This window comes from Fundulus heteroclitus, chromosome 1 (genome assembly GCF_011125445.2).
Source record: "Fundulus heteroclitus isolate FHET01 chromosome 1, MU-UCD_Fhet_4.1, whole genome shotgun sequence".
In the NCBI taxonomy this organism is placed as follows: Eukaryota; Metazoa; Chordata; class Actinopteri; order Cyprinodontiformes; family Fundulidae; genus Fundulus; species Fundulus heteroclitus.
The window spans coordinates 32,076,627-32,092,166 of NC_046361.1; the positions used below are offsets into that span (position 1 = coordinate 32,076,627).

A 15,540-nucleotide genomic window follows, 5' to 3' on the forward strand; every position below is an offset into this window, starting at 1 on the left:
GACGTAACTTGTTAGCAGCCAGCAGGCAGCAACGTGAGAGTACGTGCGCGCTCCGTAACAAATCGAACGCATTTCTTTCCAGAAGCGAGATGCCTCGGCGCGCCCTCGCTCGCCAGTCTTTGCTATTGTTGTAAGAGAATGGTAAGAGGATTTCCTACGAACGAAGCCACACTCCGAATATGACGAGAGCTCGAAAAATCGACATCAGCTCTCACACAGCAGCTTAACCTCTTTTTAACCCATCTCTTCTGATTTTTTTTTTTTTTTTTAGCCAGCCAAGGACGGCAGCTACGCTGTGTAGGAGGAGCTAGCGGCGTGTTTCCGCTAAAGAACAGGCCGAGGCGGCGATCTCTGAAGACCTACTGTTAACAACGGCCGGACAGTTGGGAGCTAACACAGGAAATTGCTTAACTACAGTTTTACTACGGCTTTGTCACCGTGGGAGCCGCGGGGTTTTCACCGTTCAGGTTCGGGAACAAGAACGGGCGGCAGCTGGACCGTGTGAGCGATGGAAGCCGAGTTTTGGGAGATCGACGAAAATGGGATTTGGAACTCCGTGTATGAGGTTGGGACTGTCTTCTGATCATGGTGGTGGTGGTGGTGGGGGGGAAAACGTTAAGCCGAGGGAAGCCATGCGTCCATGTTTTAGAGATGGCAAAGCGAGTGTGCCTTTGATCCCCACGGTCCGTGTTCTGGGTCGGACCTTTTTTTATGATGACTCGTGTATCCGTACGGCTCGTTATCTAGAAGTACATCCCACCACCCGAGCTGTCGAGTTCAAGCGTTGTGAAACAACCAAAAAAAAAAAAAAAAAACGTTGTTATAATATAAACATTAATCCCATTACATGAACATTTATAAGCCAGATTCTGTCATTAAAACCTTCTTTATTTACTCCTCCATTAGATAATCAGTAGTTTTACATATTTTACACACTGTACGTCCCCAACAGTATCTCCATCATGGCCGTGGATGTTGTTTTCACTTTGGGCTGTTAGTTTTTATTTCATTTTATTAGTTATAGCTACAAAGTTAAGGTGATTTTTAAAACAAATTAAGCTATTAAATACGGATTTCTTCTCATCCTTACAGGCTTAAATGCATCCAGACCCCTCCACAAATAATTGGTTAAAAGTGTCTTAATAAGTTGTGTTTGTGAATTTTTTATTTTCTTTTTTTTTTTAAGGTCTTTTTAGATTGATCCAGCATTGTTATGTCGTAAAGAGAAGCTCCCATTTGCACTAAGTCATGATTATTACAGAGGAACTATTGAGTCTTGGACTAGACAGGTTGAAGATGCTCTTTAAGCGTTTTAAAATATATAGGTAAAAGTATGTTTATGTTTACACCTGAATACAGGGAGGATTGGTGTATAATGGGACAGAATTTGTAAAAAGTTATTTCAGCCGTGCATTAAAAATAGGTTGTGACTTCTGGTGACACGCTTCGTGTTTGCCATGTGTTTTCCATGACAAGGGCAAACGAATGAGGCAAATAAATCCCCTAAATTGTATATATATGCACTGCCGTGACTGTTGGTAAATCTTTGACCAGACATGTCCAACATTTTTGAAACGTATGTTTTCTCGCTTACGTGTTTTGACACCAAAACACTTTTTTTTTTCACTGTGAGAAAACTTGACAGAAGTTTGAGGGTTTTTTTTGTTGTTTTTTTTTAGCAGGATAAAATTTAGGAAGGAAGAGCCCACCCACAAAGTATTTTCCACACATGCATAGATTCATTTATTATTATTTTTTTATCACACACAGCAGTCACATTTAGACTCTCTGAAACGTAGAATCCTAAAATAATACTTTTTTTTTTTTTTTTTTTTTTTTGCTTTGTTTTGTTTTCCCGCAGGAGATTCGCCAGCAGTCTTGTGAATTACCCTGCAAGGTTGCCAAGTTTCCCGAAAACAAGAATCGGAACCGTTACAGGGACGTCAGCCCCTGTGAGTTGCTCTTTGCCCTCCTGTGCAGATGGTCAAAAACGGACGGGATGCTTTAAAAAAAAAATAAAGAAAGGATAAGAAATGGTCCCAGTATACATGAAAACCAAGGAATGTTTTCATTCCTCAAAAGTGACAGCGTCATTACGCCTGATAAGTTGCTTACTGCCATTTCACCTCAGGCTATGTAATAATTAATAAGTAACGGCACAGCAGTATGTCATCATGACTGGGCTGTCAAAATACTACAAGGTTGCTTTATTATATAGGGGAGTGGTGGCCTAGTGGTTAGAGCATTATGCTTGTGTCCTGGAGGTTCTGGGTTCAACTCCCACATTACCGGCACTCTGGGTCCCTGAGCAAGACCGCTCTGCTCCCCAAGGGGATGGGGTTAAAAGCAGGAGATTTCCGTATTAGATAATTATAGATAAATATATATAGACTATATATTAGGATATATAGAGTAGATATAGAGATATAGAATAGATAGATAGCGAGTATAGAATATATAGTATTCGGAGAGGAGATATATAGAAGGGAGTAGTGTATAATATAGTTGATAGATCAGGTATATATATAGGATGATATATATATATATATATAGATTATAGGTATATATAGATATATATATATATATATATCTATAATATATGATATATATATATATTGCAATGACAATAAAGATTATTATTATAATCTAAGAGTATTGGTAAGATACAGGTGACGGTAGATGACTGTGTGCTGTTATAATAGTCAAGGCAGGTTATATTTTAATAATACAAATATAACTGATCCTATCTTAAATATATTTTGGTCTTTTGTAGATAAAATCGACCAGCTTTTTATTTTTTTTTATTGTTGTGTTTCAATCCTCAAAGCTTTTAACAGGAAACCAAACCTGACGCCCCTTCTTATGCATTCTTAGGTTGATAGCTGCTCTCTGATAAACCACTGCCTCGTTTTCAGCTAATTACACAGAGTACAGGTCAACGTTTGTAATTAATTGTTAGCTAATAAACCGAATGACTTCAGAGTTAAACAGTTGAACTCTGGCGGTTTCCTCTTTTTTTTTTTTTTTCCACACTGAATAAGCTATGCAAAATTGTGCAGCCGGCGTCACAAATAGTTACGGTTTTTCATCTTCGCAGTTAACGAGATGTGAAAATGAGGAACCTGAAACTGCGCTGCACTGTTCACTTTTTTATCTCAAAGACTCTTCGGCTGGTACCTCTCGGACTTAAATTCACACGGTGGCTGTTTTAGTTTGTCCACCAACACAGGTTTTTTTTTCCAGGGTGGGGGGGGGTTGGGTGAAGAAAAAAAAAAAAAGACCCAAACAGAGTTTCTAGTTTCTTTTTCTCTCCTTTTCTACAGTTGACCACAGCAGAATATGCCTGCAGCTGGGAGCAAACGACTACATTAATGCCAGCTTAATAACTGCAGAGGAGGCGCAGAGAAATTACATTCTCACTCAGGTAAGCATCTATATATATATATATATATATATATATATATATATATATATATATATATATATATATATATATATATATATATATATATATATATATATATATATATAAATCTGAAAAGTGTGGCCTGCATTTTTATTCAGCTCCTTTGACCTCGTGCCTCAGTTGCAGCTGCGCGCCTTTTTGCGTATCGTGTCTCCACCCTGAGGCTGCAGCCAGTGAGGATGGCGTGTTCAGGGTGATGTGGAAACGCCGGGGGGTTCGAGGCGGTTTGCATAAAGTTTAGTTTTGGTCACGTCTGAGCACCGTGCCTTCCTCCACACGTTTGCAGTGTTTTCTGCATGACTCGGGTTAAGCTGTCTTAGCCTCTCAGCAGATCGTACATGAAGAGCGTCTGTTTAATGTGCCTCACGCCGGCCTGCTCACGTTTTGGTGCGTTATACTTTTGCCATTCGGGGTCGATGGATTGAACAGTTCTCTGGAATGTTCAAAGTCTTGGATGCCGTTTTTATAACCTAACCCTGTACGTTCACCAATGTTCTCAAAAACTCCTGTGAGGCAGAGCAGCTGTGGCTACACTGAGGTTAAACCACCTAATTAGGCGGCTTCTGGAGGGAATTGGTTGCACAGGATTTTATTTAGGGGTATCATGTTAAAGGGGGCCGGGTACAAGTGTACGCCACCGTTTTCTGTTCTGTTTTTTTGTTTGTAAAACCTCTAAACCCCGCCATTTTCCAATCATAATTTGTTTCGTGTCGCTCCATCGCTTCATATCCCAGTAAAACACGTCGCTATATTTCTGGTTTCGACGTGGCAAACGTAAATAAGTTTGCGCGGTGTGTATACTTTTTGGGATACAATCAGGCTGATTGCAACATCTTTCCTTCTTTGCCCCAGGGCTGAGCTGACATTAGCGCGCTGTCTGTTGTGAGGCGGCTTGATCATTTCTCGTGTAGCGTGTTTCAGTGTAGTTCCAGTAAGTTGTGCGTGTAAAGAAGAAAAAAAAAAGTCGTCGTTCTGCTTTGAAGGTTGTCAGGTTTAATGAGCGATGTTCCTGCTGCGGTTCTGCACGGCTCTCTCTTTGAAACTAAGAGTATATGTGGATATGTGAACGCAGAGGACGGCTCACATGACGGACACGGAGCTCCGGTGGTCAGAAAATGTGAAAAAACGGTTGGCCAGTTGAGGAAAAACAAACATTTGAGACGTTACTGTGGTTACTGCTTACCGAGCAACAGCTACTAGAAGCCGAGATTAACCTGAGACTCTGACGCGGATCATCTCAAAACCCGGTCATCTGGACCCTGACCCATAACCTGGTTCTGCAGGGTTCCTGCAGATCCTTAAAAAGTCTTAAAAGGCATTGAATTCTGTAATATAAAACTAAGGCCTTAATTGGCATTAAAATGTCTTAAATCAGTCTTTCTTAGGTCTTAAAATTGTTACCAGGTCATAAATAGGATTTTATTTTTGTAATCCTTACCAAACAGTAAAATAATTAACACTATTATATATTTTTTAAATTTACCGAACGGCTCAATGTAACCATTATTGGTTCCGTCCCGATAGCGGAACAATAAAAACTGTTGCAGCTGGACTATAGCTGTTAAAAAGAGTTGGCACTGATTTATAGTTTATTTTAGTAGGGAACAAAACAAAGTTTGTGAATTCAGTTCAGTAGTTGTTAAAAATATATCTGTAATTTGTGTGTGTTTTAGCTTTCTTCCTATATGGAATGGTTTTCAAAATCTTTAACATATCTACTGAGCCAGAAAGTAATGGTTTATGTTAAAATAAACATTTGGGTGAAGTTGTCGCAACCAGGTTTATCTTGTTTATCGTGAAGTTGGTCTTCACTTTTTATTTCAAGTGGCATTAAAAAGTCTTAAAAAGTCTTGAATTTAACTTGCCTTATGCTGTAGGAACCCTGTTCTGATCGGCGTCGTTCTTCAGTTATAGCCGAGGAGACTGCGGGCCAAAATTCACAGCAGGTCGTGAGCGTTTGCTTCCTCTCTCTCTCAAAACGCCTTTTTAAAACGCGGCGACATGTGAGGAATTGGCTAACGTGAAGGGATCTGCTGCCTTCATCCTGGTCTTAGCGTTTCCCATTGCAACCATAGATCTAGTTTTGGCTTTATTTGTGCACGATGCCGGTGATTCTACGCCTCGTTTGTGACGTACGGAAGCAAACTTGGACAGTTAAAGTAATTTCTAAGTGTTGGTCGTCATTTTCCCTACCGGCGGTCATGTAACATCTCCTCGTAGAGGTCCCTCTTCTTTTTTTAAGACATATCTTTTGATACCGTGCAAGAATAAACTAACCTGACTCCGCCAGATGGATTTGCTCCGCATATCCATCTGGAAACCTTCCGTTGAAGTAATTTTGGGAAGGGGCGAAAATACTGGTTAGCTGATTGGCCTATGTTGGTGATAGACGGGCCAAATTAACCAATCAGATCAACGAAGCATATGACGTACTAACAGAGCGACGACGAAAACACAACCAGAAGCTCTTGCCGAAACCAGTCGGGAGAAGGGCAAAAACATCTTTTCCTCTGAGAAAAGCCTCCAGAGCAGTGTTTTGCTCTTCTTTCAGTGAAGAAATATTCTGTAATTCCGATAAAACTTGCTCGATAGCCACGCTAACGCTAGTTTAATCGGCTGAAGCCGCCATGTTCTTTAGACTGAACTGTCACGCTTCTCGTTGCGTCACACCTCAACCCGCCTCAAAGCCAACGCTGATTGGACGTTCGTTTGGTGAACGGCTCCAAATTTTCTTTAACGGAAAGTAGCCAGACTGATCTGCGAGTGAAACCTTGAAAGGATGGTCTCACCAGGCTAAGAATAAATGTCAATCCCGTAAATAGGAGAGAGGAATTTGATCCGCCGTTATACTTTTCCACAGCGACACGCAAGTTCTTGTTTAATGCAGTCATTTAATATAAGACTAAGGTTAACGTTTAATGATTTCCTTTTTAGGGACCCCTTCCAAGTACATGCGGCCATTTCTGGGAGATGGTGTGGGAGCAGAGGACCCGCGGCGTGGTGATGCTGAACCGGGTCATCGAGAAAGGCTCGGTAGGCGCCGGCCGGCTTTTCTGACAAAAAGCTTCGTTTCCTTCGTGCTCCTGGCGGATAACACGCGCTCTCATCCGGGTCTAGATCAAGTGTGCCCAATATTGGCCACAGAGGGAGGAGAAAGACGCCGTCTTTGAAGACACCAACTTCAGGGTGACTCTGGTCTCGGAGGACATCAAATCGTACTACACAGTCCGACAGCTGGAGCTGGAAAATCTGTCGGTGAGTTGTTCCTCCCTCCTCTGAGTTGGCGAAAGGGAACAATTAAGTTTTATTTTTATTTTTTTTGCAGAATGAATCCAGAAGCTAAGTGTTAGCTCTGTAAACGTGTGCGATTCTTAGTCCACAAGCACGATTTCTGTTTGTTCCCGTAAAGAAGCGTTTGAGCTGACCGGGACGGAAGAACCGAAACATCATATGAAACAAATGTCTTTCTTTTCGCTTCTCTTAATCCAGTTTTCTCGGTTTCAAATTCGCTGAAACTGCCCCCCCTTTTTCCCTGCCGTTAATTTCAAGTTCTCAGAAAAACCACATGCACTCGCTGTCTTTTTTTTTTTTTTTTTTTACCACATACCTCAGGTTCTTGGATTTCTCTTAAGGTTTTCACCCAGATCTGTCCCTGCAGACTCAGGAGACTCGTGAAATTTTACATTTTCACTACACCACCTGGCCGGACTTCGGGGTCCCCGAGTCCCCCGCCTCCTTCCTCAACTTCCTCTTCAAGGTGCGAGAGTCGGGCTGTCTGAACGCAGAGCACGGGCCGGTGGTGGTGCACTGCAGCGCCGGGATCGGACGCTCTGGGACCTTTTGTCTCGTGGACACCTGCCTTTTATTGGTTGGTACAGAAATCTGCAGATTTCAGCGGAACCACGAGGCGCTTGATTCAAAGCGGTATAAAAAAAATAAGTTTTTTGCGTCATTTGCAGATGTCCCTTCGGAAAGACCCGTCTTCGGTGCGCATCCGAGAGGTGCTGCTGGAGATGCGGCGTTATCGGATGGGCTTGATTCAAACGCCAGACCAGCTTCGCTTCTCCTACCTTGCCGTCATCGAAGGTGCCAAGTACATCAAAGGAGACACATCTCTCCAGGCAAGGCTCCTCTTCTCTCCTCCTGCTCTTTTTGAACTCGTCATTTTAGCCGATCGTGTTGACAGAATTAGTGCTAAGTTGTTTTCTTTACTTAAAAGAATCTATTTTTTTTTTTTTATTACTAAGGAGTCATGGAAGGAGCTGTCAAATGAGGAAGATGATCCTCCAGAGTTCAGCCCTCCCCCACCTCTCCCCCCTTCCAGAGACCCTCACAACGGCCGAGTGCAGCCATCTTTTTTCCCAGATAATATAGACGTCATCCAGTGTGTGAAAACATCCCCACAGGGGTAAGCGTCCAAAATGCTTATTTGTGTTATTTTATATAAAAAAATTTACATGTGCCTCTCGGTGAATTATAATATCTTCAGATATTTATTTTTTTAACTACTTTAATTAGAAGGAAGTAACGAACCTTGCTTCACAATTCGCTCTTGGCTGCGGGTATTTGTGCTGCTTGTTCATTTATCTTCCGCACTTTTTCCTTCCACTCAACTTTCCATTAACAAACTTGAATTAACACAGCGAATAACCAGTTTTTTTTTTTTTTAGCAACCACCTTTTGTGGCTTGTGGGGAGTGTCGTGACAGTCTTCCCCCATTATGAAGACACGGTCAAAACATAAATGTTTTGTATTAAAATGAGTGTTAATAGTCCATAATTGTTCTGTGGTTGTAAGCCTAAATCATCCAAACGAAGAAAATTACACCCCTCTGTGTGCAATTAATCTATACAAAAAAAAAAGTTTAACTTTTTGGTTTTATTGGTGGAATAAATCAACTTTTTGACTTTACGTTTGTTCTGAAATGAGCCTGTGCTTAAAGGAGCATTGCTCAAGTTTTAAAGGTAAAAAAAAATTTTATTTAATCATTTATAGCTTTCCTTACTCAGAAGACTTTACGCCTCTGAACTAAAGACCTGTGAAGTCTCAGCGGCAGATGCTTTACCTCTTCTCCCATCCACGTGCTTAACACTGATGTCATTTCAACTTGTGGCCAGAGGGGGCAGACTTGAGCAAAAAGTCTGGAACTTGCACAATGTTCCTTGTTGCTTGACAATCCTCTCCAGGCTGTGGCTATCTGGTTTTCACCACATTTTCTCCTCCCCATGAAAACGCTTGGATACGGCAAGTTTTTTTTTTTTCTTTTAGAAAATTACCTTTAGAGACTTGTAATTCCCTGTAATGTGTTTGTCATGTTACAGTAATCATAATTACAGAAACATAATTTCTGTGTCTAAGGAACCTATAGTTCCACATTTTGAACTATATTTCACTTTCAGATGCACCTGCAGCTTCGACTTGTTCTTTCTTTGCACATCAAATAGTTGAAGAATACAAATGAGTGGAAATCTGGTCTAATATTGCATTAAATCACAATTAGCTGGTGAAAGTTAAGTTAAAAGCCTGAATAAACAAGCTTATTCTTGTCTTTCAGCCATAACTATGCTAACCTTGCCAGCACAGAAGGGATAATAATGTGCAGTAGTTAAAGGGAAACAGATCTAAACCTCATCACAGAAGACACAGACAGACACATATGTTCATTTGGAAGATTTATTTATTTTAACATGTTGCTTCTAAACCCAGGATGGGGATAAAAGCATGAGTGAAACTGTTATCAGTTATCTGTCAAAGACTGCAGGCTGATCCATTTTCATATGTAAACGATACAGATGAGACCAAGAGATTTCAAGCAAGCATCCAGTGCCGCGAATCTTCCTTCTAAATTTTAGATGAAGAGTTTCTTGGTGCTGTTTTACATGAATGCCGGCGGGTTGCATTCAGTTCTGACACTAGTTTTTCCCGGTCCTCCTGTTTCTAGCGTCTGGCTGATTCACGAGAACCGAGTCCGCCAGCCTGTCGGGTAGAGACGCAGATAAGGCTTCAGAAGATAGCCGCTCTGAATCAGTCGCGTTCTCGCTTGTTTTCTTCCGCTCTCTTCAAATGCAGCCAGATTACCAGATAGACGCTCGCTGTACAGGTGGCTCTAGGAATGTAAGCAGATGTTTTAGCCGTTTTAGCAGGTGGTTACCACATCTTTACCTGCGCGGCCCGTGTTTACGGGTAGGAGGGTGTGGTCACCTGTGTACACGTCGCAGGGGAAACACCGAATATGCTTGGAAACCTAACCTATTCCTGTAATTATATTCAAAAAGTGAAATTTATATTCATTCATTTAATAATTTGATTGCACAGAGTGATATATTTTAAGCAATTTCTTTTTTTCTTTTTAGACTGGTGGACATAATAATCAAACTTCAAAATGTGTAATTAATCTATACGCGTGTTTCACATTTTGAATTTGAATTGATGACAGGGTTCCTGCGCATCCTTAAAAAGTCTTAAAAGGCATTGAATTCTGTATTATAAAACTAAGGCCTTAATTGGCATTAAAATGTCTTAAATCAGTCTTTCTTAGGTCTTAAAATTGTTGCCAGGTCATAAATAGGATTTCATTTTTGTAATCCTTACCAAACAGTAAAATAATTGACACAATTATATATTTTTTAAATTTACCGAACGGCTCAATGTAACCATTAATGGTTCCGTCCCGATAGCGGAACCAATAAAAACTGTTGCAGCTGGACTATAGCTGTGAAAAACAGTTGGCACTGGTTATGTTGTGGTTTTTAAAACTGATTTATAGTTTATTTTAGTAGGGAACAAAACAAAGTTTGTGAATTCAATTCAGTAGTTGTTAAAAATATATCTGTAATTTGTGTGTTTTTTTTTTAGCTTTCTTCCTATAAGGAATGTTTTTCAAATTTTTAAACATGTCTACTGGGCCAGAAAATAATGGTTTATGTTAAAATAAACATTTGGGTGAAGTTGTCGCAACCAGGTTTGTCTTGTTTTTCATGAAGTTGGTCTTAACTTTTTATTTCAAGTGGCATTAAAAGGTCTTAAAAAGTCTTGAATTTAACTTGCCTTATGCTGCAGGAACCCTGGATGAACTTTCTGGTGTAATTTATTGAGATGGGCCTGCATGCTCTGTCTTAAGTTCATTTCAGCAACCCTCAGAGCCGTTTTTGCCTTTGGTCCAGCTAAATATATTTTATTTAGAGCCACAACAGCCACATAAAAACAAATGAACTTGTTTTAACAACATCTACTATTGTTTTGCTTTTCTAATTAAAGAAGCACTATTTTATTCTGGGTTTTTTAGATAAAGGAAATCATCAAAACATTTACAAAGGGCAAGGCAAGGTTATTTATAAAGCACTTTTCAGTAACAACATGATTTAAAGTGCTGTAAAGGGAAAAAAACATATTTTCTAAAATTAAACGCTCAATTTTTAATTGGAAAATATGTCAAAAAAGCAAGTTGTTTGCAACTATAACACGATAAAAAAGTGACTGTAAAAAAAAAAATAGTATTCCTTACATTTGTGAGGAAATCCTTTGCATATATTGCATGAAAGGCCTGGCAGAAATATCCAAAGCTACAATTTTTTTAATTAACATTTTAAAACAAGTCTTTAATAACAAAGTTATTAAGAGGCCCAGTCGGAGGTCTAAAGAGTCCAGAACCGCAGGTTGCAGACCCTTGTCTTGGCCCAATAATCTCTAAATCCTCTTTTTCAGTTTTGCTCCTACAACAAACTCTCGTTTCTGTTCAACTTAGCAGGAAATAACCAGAAAGACTTCATTATCTCACTCCCTGTGATGAAGTGACGCTTGTTGTTCCTGTTGGGAGCAGCTCCCATTTATCTGTGTAATTACATCTAAATGAAGATTTAAGACAGAAAAAATTTTACTTGATTTTTTTTTTTTTGTGGCAAATTTTAAAAGAACAGGAATCGGGTAATTTCAAACCTGTAGTTTAAAATAAATAAATAAATACTGAAGTTTTTAACGTATTTGATATGTAAGCATAAAGAAACGTGTCATATAGACTGAGTGAAGATATCTGGGGAAGCTCAGACTTATTTTCAATTAATCATGAGTAAACTAATGATGTTAAGATAATTGTGGAAAAAGTATTTTGCATAAAATCAAACCTGTAAATAAAAAGCTGTAATCTGAAGCACTTTGTAACTTGAACAACAAGTTATGTTTTAAACTGTTGGCTTCAAACTTTGCACATCTCATTTCAGTCGTGGTATTTAAAGAAAGCGTTCCCTCTGTCAGTTCTCAGGTTTTACATACCACGATATAACAGAAAGGATTTGATCTTTAACAGGTTTAAAGTTATTTAAATCTAATCTCAGGTTTACAAAAACCCAGCAGATTCCACACCGTCATTATTTATCAGACAGAGATGAAACCAACGTTAAAACGTTACTCCCTTTACCCCTTCTATAGGAGAAATGCCGCAGCCAGGTGCTGCTTATTAAGTGCTGCTTCATTTACTGTAAAACAATCAAACCACCACATCTATAAAAGCAGGAGTTTGCTTTTATATATTAAGATATATTACGAGAATGTAATGGCAGAAAATACATTACATTTGTCGCTGTGCATTAATCTGTGATGACTTATAAGGCCATTTCTAAACGGTTTAAAGTCCAACTGGATACACAAAGAACCCAACAATGTCCACAAGTGGAAAAAAAACTGACTGCTAACTAGTGTTACATCGATACCGATACCAGTATGGGACAGGTCCCCGATCCAGCATTAAAATGGTGGTATCGGTATCAGCGAGTACCAACAAATAGGGCACCGATACCATTTTAATGTTTGTATGTCACTTGAACGCAGCCTTCTCTTTCCCGACTAGTATTATACATGTTATATAAGTTCATGAAAGTTGCACTATTTTGGCCATTTGAGGGCCAAAACTCAGGGTTTAAAAGAGATTATTCAATTATTAATGTAATTTTACTGTCTTACTGTTGCACTACTATTATACATGTTATAATTTCACGAATGTTGCACTATTTTGGCCTTTTGAGAGCTAAAAGTTTATTAAACTATTGTCACCCATTCCAGGTAGGCAATAAGAAGTACTACTACCCTAAATAGTATGCAGTTCTTCATATATATATATATATATATATATATATATATATATATATATATATACATACACACATCAATTTCAAACAGATGGTATCGGCCAAAACTGCACAGCCAGGTATCAGGTATCAGTATCGGGGCCAAAAAATGGCATCAGTGCAACACTAACAGCCTTGGTAGGAGTGGAAATCCCAAAAGCTTCACCACAAGCCGAAGCTCTGCAGTCATTGCAAAAAGCCCCAAGAGTTCAGTTGCAGACTTTACAGACCCCGATTTGCATGTTAAAGGGTTCATGACAGGACAGATAGAAAAGTGTAGAAGAAGAAATGCTTGTTTGAAAGGGGTTGAAGGAGAAGAGCCGGCTCTCCAGCAGCGCCGTCACACACCGACGACAGAGAAAAGAATCAAGGCATTGCTGTGGCCTAGTCAAAGTCCAGACCTCTGTGGTGAGACCCTGTGAAGGCGGTGCAGAAATAATGAGAGACCGATAAAAGTCAGACTGAAAAAGTTTAGTCAAAGTTTGGGTTTGATAAATACTAACGGCGTGAAATCTGTTGTGTGTTTTTGTGCATTTTAAGCTGGATTAGCATAATTTTAGAACATGGTAACGGTAAGATCGTTTTTAATCACCACTCGTCGACTGATATGAAAATAAAACGAAAACTGCTCTGTCTGTTTTTTTTGTTTTTGTTTTTTTAAACATACGAAAAGCAGTTCGCCTGAAAGAGAAAATAAAACCTTGATCTGTTTCCGCTTTCACGTCGTCTCTTCACTCAGGTCCTCACAGGACACGGAGCTACGGAAAAGAAACCCAGCCGCCCCGCCGCCGCCGCCGCCTCCAGACAGAGGGGATCTGCTGGACGAGCACGTGGCGATCCAAGACCCGGCCAATAAATCCCAGCAGCCGGAGGAGACGGAGGAGAAGGAGGAGACGGAGGCGCTGTCGGCGGGACCAGAGCAGCCAAAGGGAACCTGTCCTGTGCCGGGGGTCTGGTCCCCGACTACAGCCCACGTGTGCCTGGGCACGGCGCTGGCTCTCAGTGCTTATGTCTGCTATCGCGTCTATTTCCACTGATGTCTATCCTTCCTTCCTTCCTTTTTCATTTATTTTTGTTTTTGTTTTTTTCGTTCCATGATGTCGCAAAAGTGGACCTGGCTGGCGGGTCGGCCGGCTTTGACTCTGAGTGGCTGGTCGGTGATAGTTTGGCGCTCAGCTGATTCGGGTTCACCTGTGACGATATTAGAAATGGTCGGCTGCCTCTTTTTTTTTTTTTTTTTAACCCAAACTTCCTCTGTGTATTGCCATCTCCAACGCTCAGGGCCTCGGTTTTCTCAGGTGCCACATCCCAAACGTGTGCGCGCCGACCCAAACGCAGACTCGCCGTAAAAAAAACACACGTCGGTCTGCTGAGGCGAAGGGGTTTCCATTGGGACCGCTGGTCTGGGCACCAGGACCAATGACCTCTGCCTAATTGTCATGCATCTTTTTTTTTTTTTCTTATTTACCAAAATGACACCTTTGAATGTGTTTTTCCATTTTTATCCTCAACTCGTTTAGTTACACAGACTGATCAAGATTTTTTGATTAAGCTGGACTGAAAACATGTCACTAAGGGAGAAGCTTTGTTCAGAGTTGAGGGACTTTCAGAAAACTACAAAGATAAAAAAAAAAAAAAAAAACTAGTTTACTCCCAGTAAACGAATGAAAGTGTGGATTTTGAATGATCTCTACATACTAGTCGTCTGTTTCCGGCAGGTTGAGTATCTTTTTTTTTTTTTTTTTCCTTCTTCTTCCCTGTTTTGTAGATTTGTGAATCTGCTCAGTGAAAACTATTAATGCAACATTTACAGTAGGTTTAATAGTCCTACTGTAGCGTTCGGCTCTCGGTCTGTTTTTTCTCCCGGTAGCTCGATGGCGCCGCCTGAATCGACGTTGTGCGGGGACGGGGTGACGTGTCTCCGCTGGTTTCCAGGCAGAATCGGGTTTTTATCCTGAGATGGATCACAACACACGGCTTTAGATACTGTCCGTAGTTTTACAGTAGATGTAAAAAAAAAAAACGTATAACCTTACCTGGAGGTAGACGAGGCGCCTTGACACAAAAGTAGCTCACACCCAACTCTTGTTTGCCAGCAATAAAAATAACTCGTGTGATGCCCTTCACACGTGCATCTCATAAATCCAAAATATCATCAAAATGTTTTATTTACTTTAGTAATTCAGTTCAAAACGCCAAACTGCCATTTAATATGGAGTCGTGACACACGGCGATATATATTCAGGCTGTTCCTTTCTGCTGATTTTGATGATTATGTCTTACGAGTCGTAAAGACACAAATTACAGGTTGTTGCAGAAGACTAAAAAGAGTTTTTAATCCAGAAATGTGGGGTCACTGGAAAGTATGTCCGTGTTTTATGGAGGATATGTACTCAGAACTTAGCATGGAGATCAGCCTGCGGTTCTGCTGTAACACAAGCCCAGGTTGCTCACACTGCAAAAACAGATCTAAAAATAAGTAAAATGTTCTTAAAATGTGTGTTTTTGTCCTAGATTTGAGCAGTTAAATAATAATATCTGCCAATGGAATGAGTATTTTGACCCCTAAAGTAAGATAATTAGACAAACTGCACTTGAAATAAGATGATGGAGATGAATTGTTCCTATTTGAAGTGCAAAAATCTTATTCCATTGGCAAATAATCTTATTTATCTGCTCAAATCAAGGACAAATACACTAATTTTAAGAAAATTTTTACTTATTTTTAGTTCTGTTTTTGCAGTACAAATGGCTGCCATTGTTCCCAAAGATACCCCAAAGATTCTTTCTGTGAGTTTACGCATTATTCAAGGAGTGACACCTCTACTGCGTAGACGTGCCGACTTTGGACTTGAAAAAACCCGACTTACCAACACCAGCAGGTGACATGGCTCCCCTAGTCACTAACTGTGGAAACTTCGCGTCCACGAGGAACCTGGATTCTGTGCCTTTCCC

The 15,540-nt window shown here is 40.2% G+C and overlaps 1 protein-coding gene across 2 annotated transcripts; it reads left to right on the plus strand.

The window, feature by feature from the left end:
- Positions 1–37: 37 nt before the first annotated feature.
- On the plus strand, positions 38–14,594 carry LOC105935220 (protein tyrosine phosphatase non-receptor type 1). 2 transcript variants are annotated; one of them, XM_012875518.3, is made up of 10 exons: positions 38–141; positions 272–565; positions 1,862–1,952; positions 3,324–3,424; positions 6,401–6,499; positions 6,584–6,721; positions 7,125–7,334; positions 7,426–7,587; positions 7,714–7,874; positions 13,325–14,594. In XM_012875518.3, the coding sequence occupies exons 2-10, from the start codon at positions 509–511 to the stop codon at positions 13,620–13,622; spliced, it is 1,317 nt and encodes a 438-aa protein (XP_012730972.2). In that variant the 5' UTR covers positions 38–141; positions 272–508; the 3' UTR covers positions 13,623–14,594. The 2 variants fall into 2 exon arrangements, with proteins under 2 accessions (XP_012730972.2, XP_035997066.1); XM_036141173.1 differs by having other exon boundaries at positions 69–565; positions 7,714–7,873; positions 13,300–14,594.
- Positions 14,595–15,540: the final 946 nt, after the last annotated feature.

Excerpts from the sequence above, each read along its gene's own strand:
- LOC105935220 (XM_036141173.1), top strand. The coding sequence starts at position 509 with ATGGAAGCCGAGTTTTGGGAGATCGACGAAAATGGGATTTGGAACTCC. Across the intron at positions 6,722-7,124 it reads TGGAGCTGGAAAATCTGTCG|ACTCAGGAGACTCGTGAAAT; the intron begins GTGAGTTGTTCC and ends CTGTCCCTGCAG. Across the intron at positions 7,874-13,299 it reads TGTGAAAACATCCCCACAGG|GCTTTCACGTCGTCTCTTCA; the intron begins GGTAAGCGTCCA and ends TGATCTGTTTCC.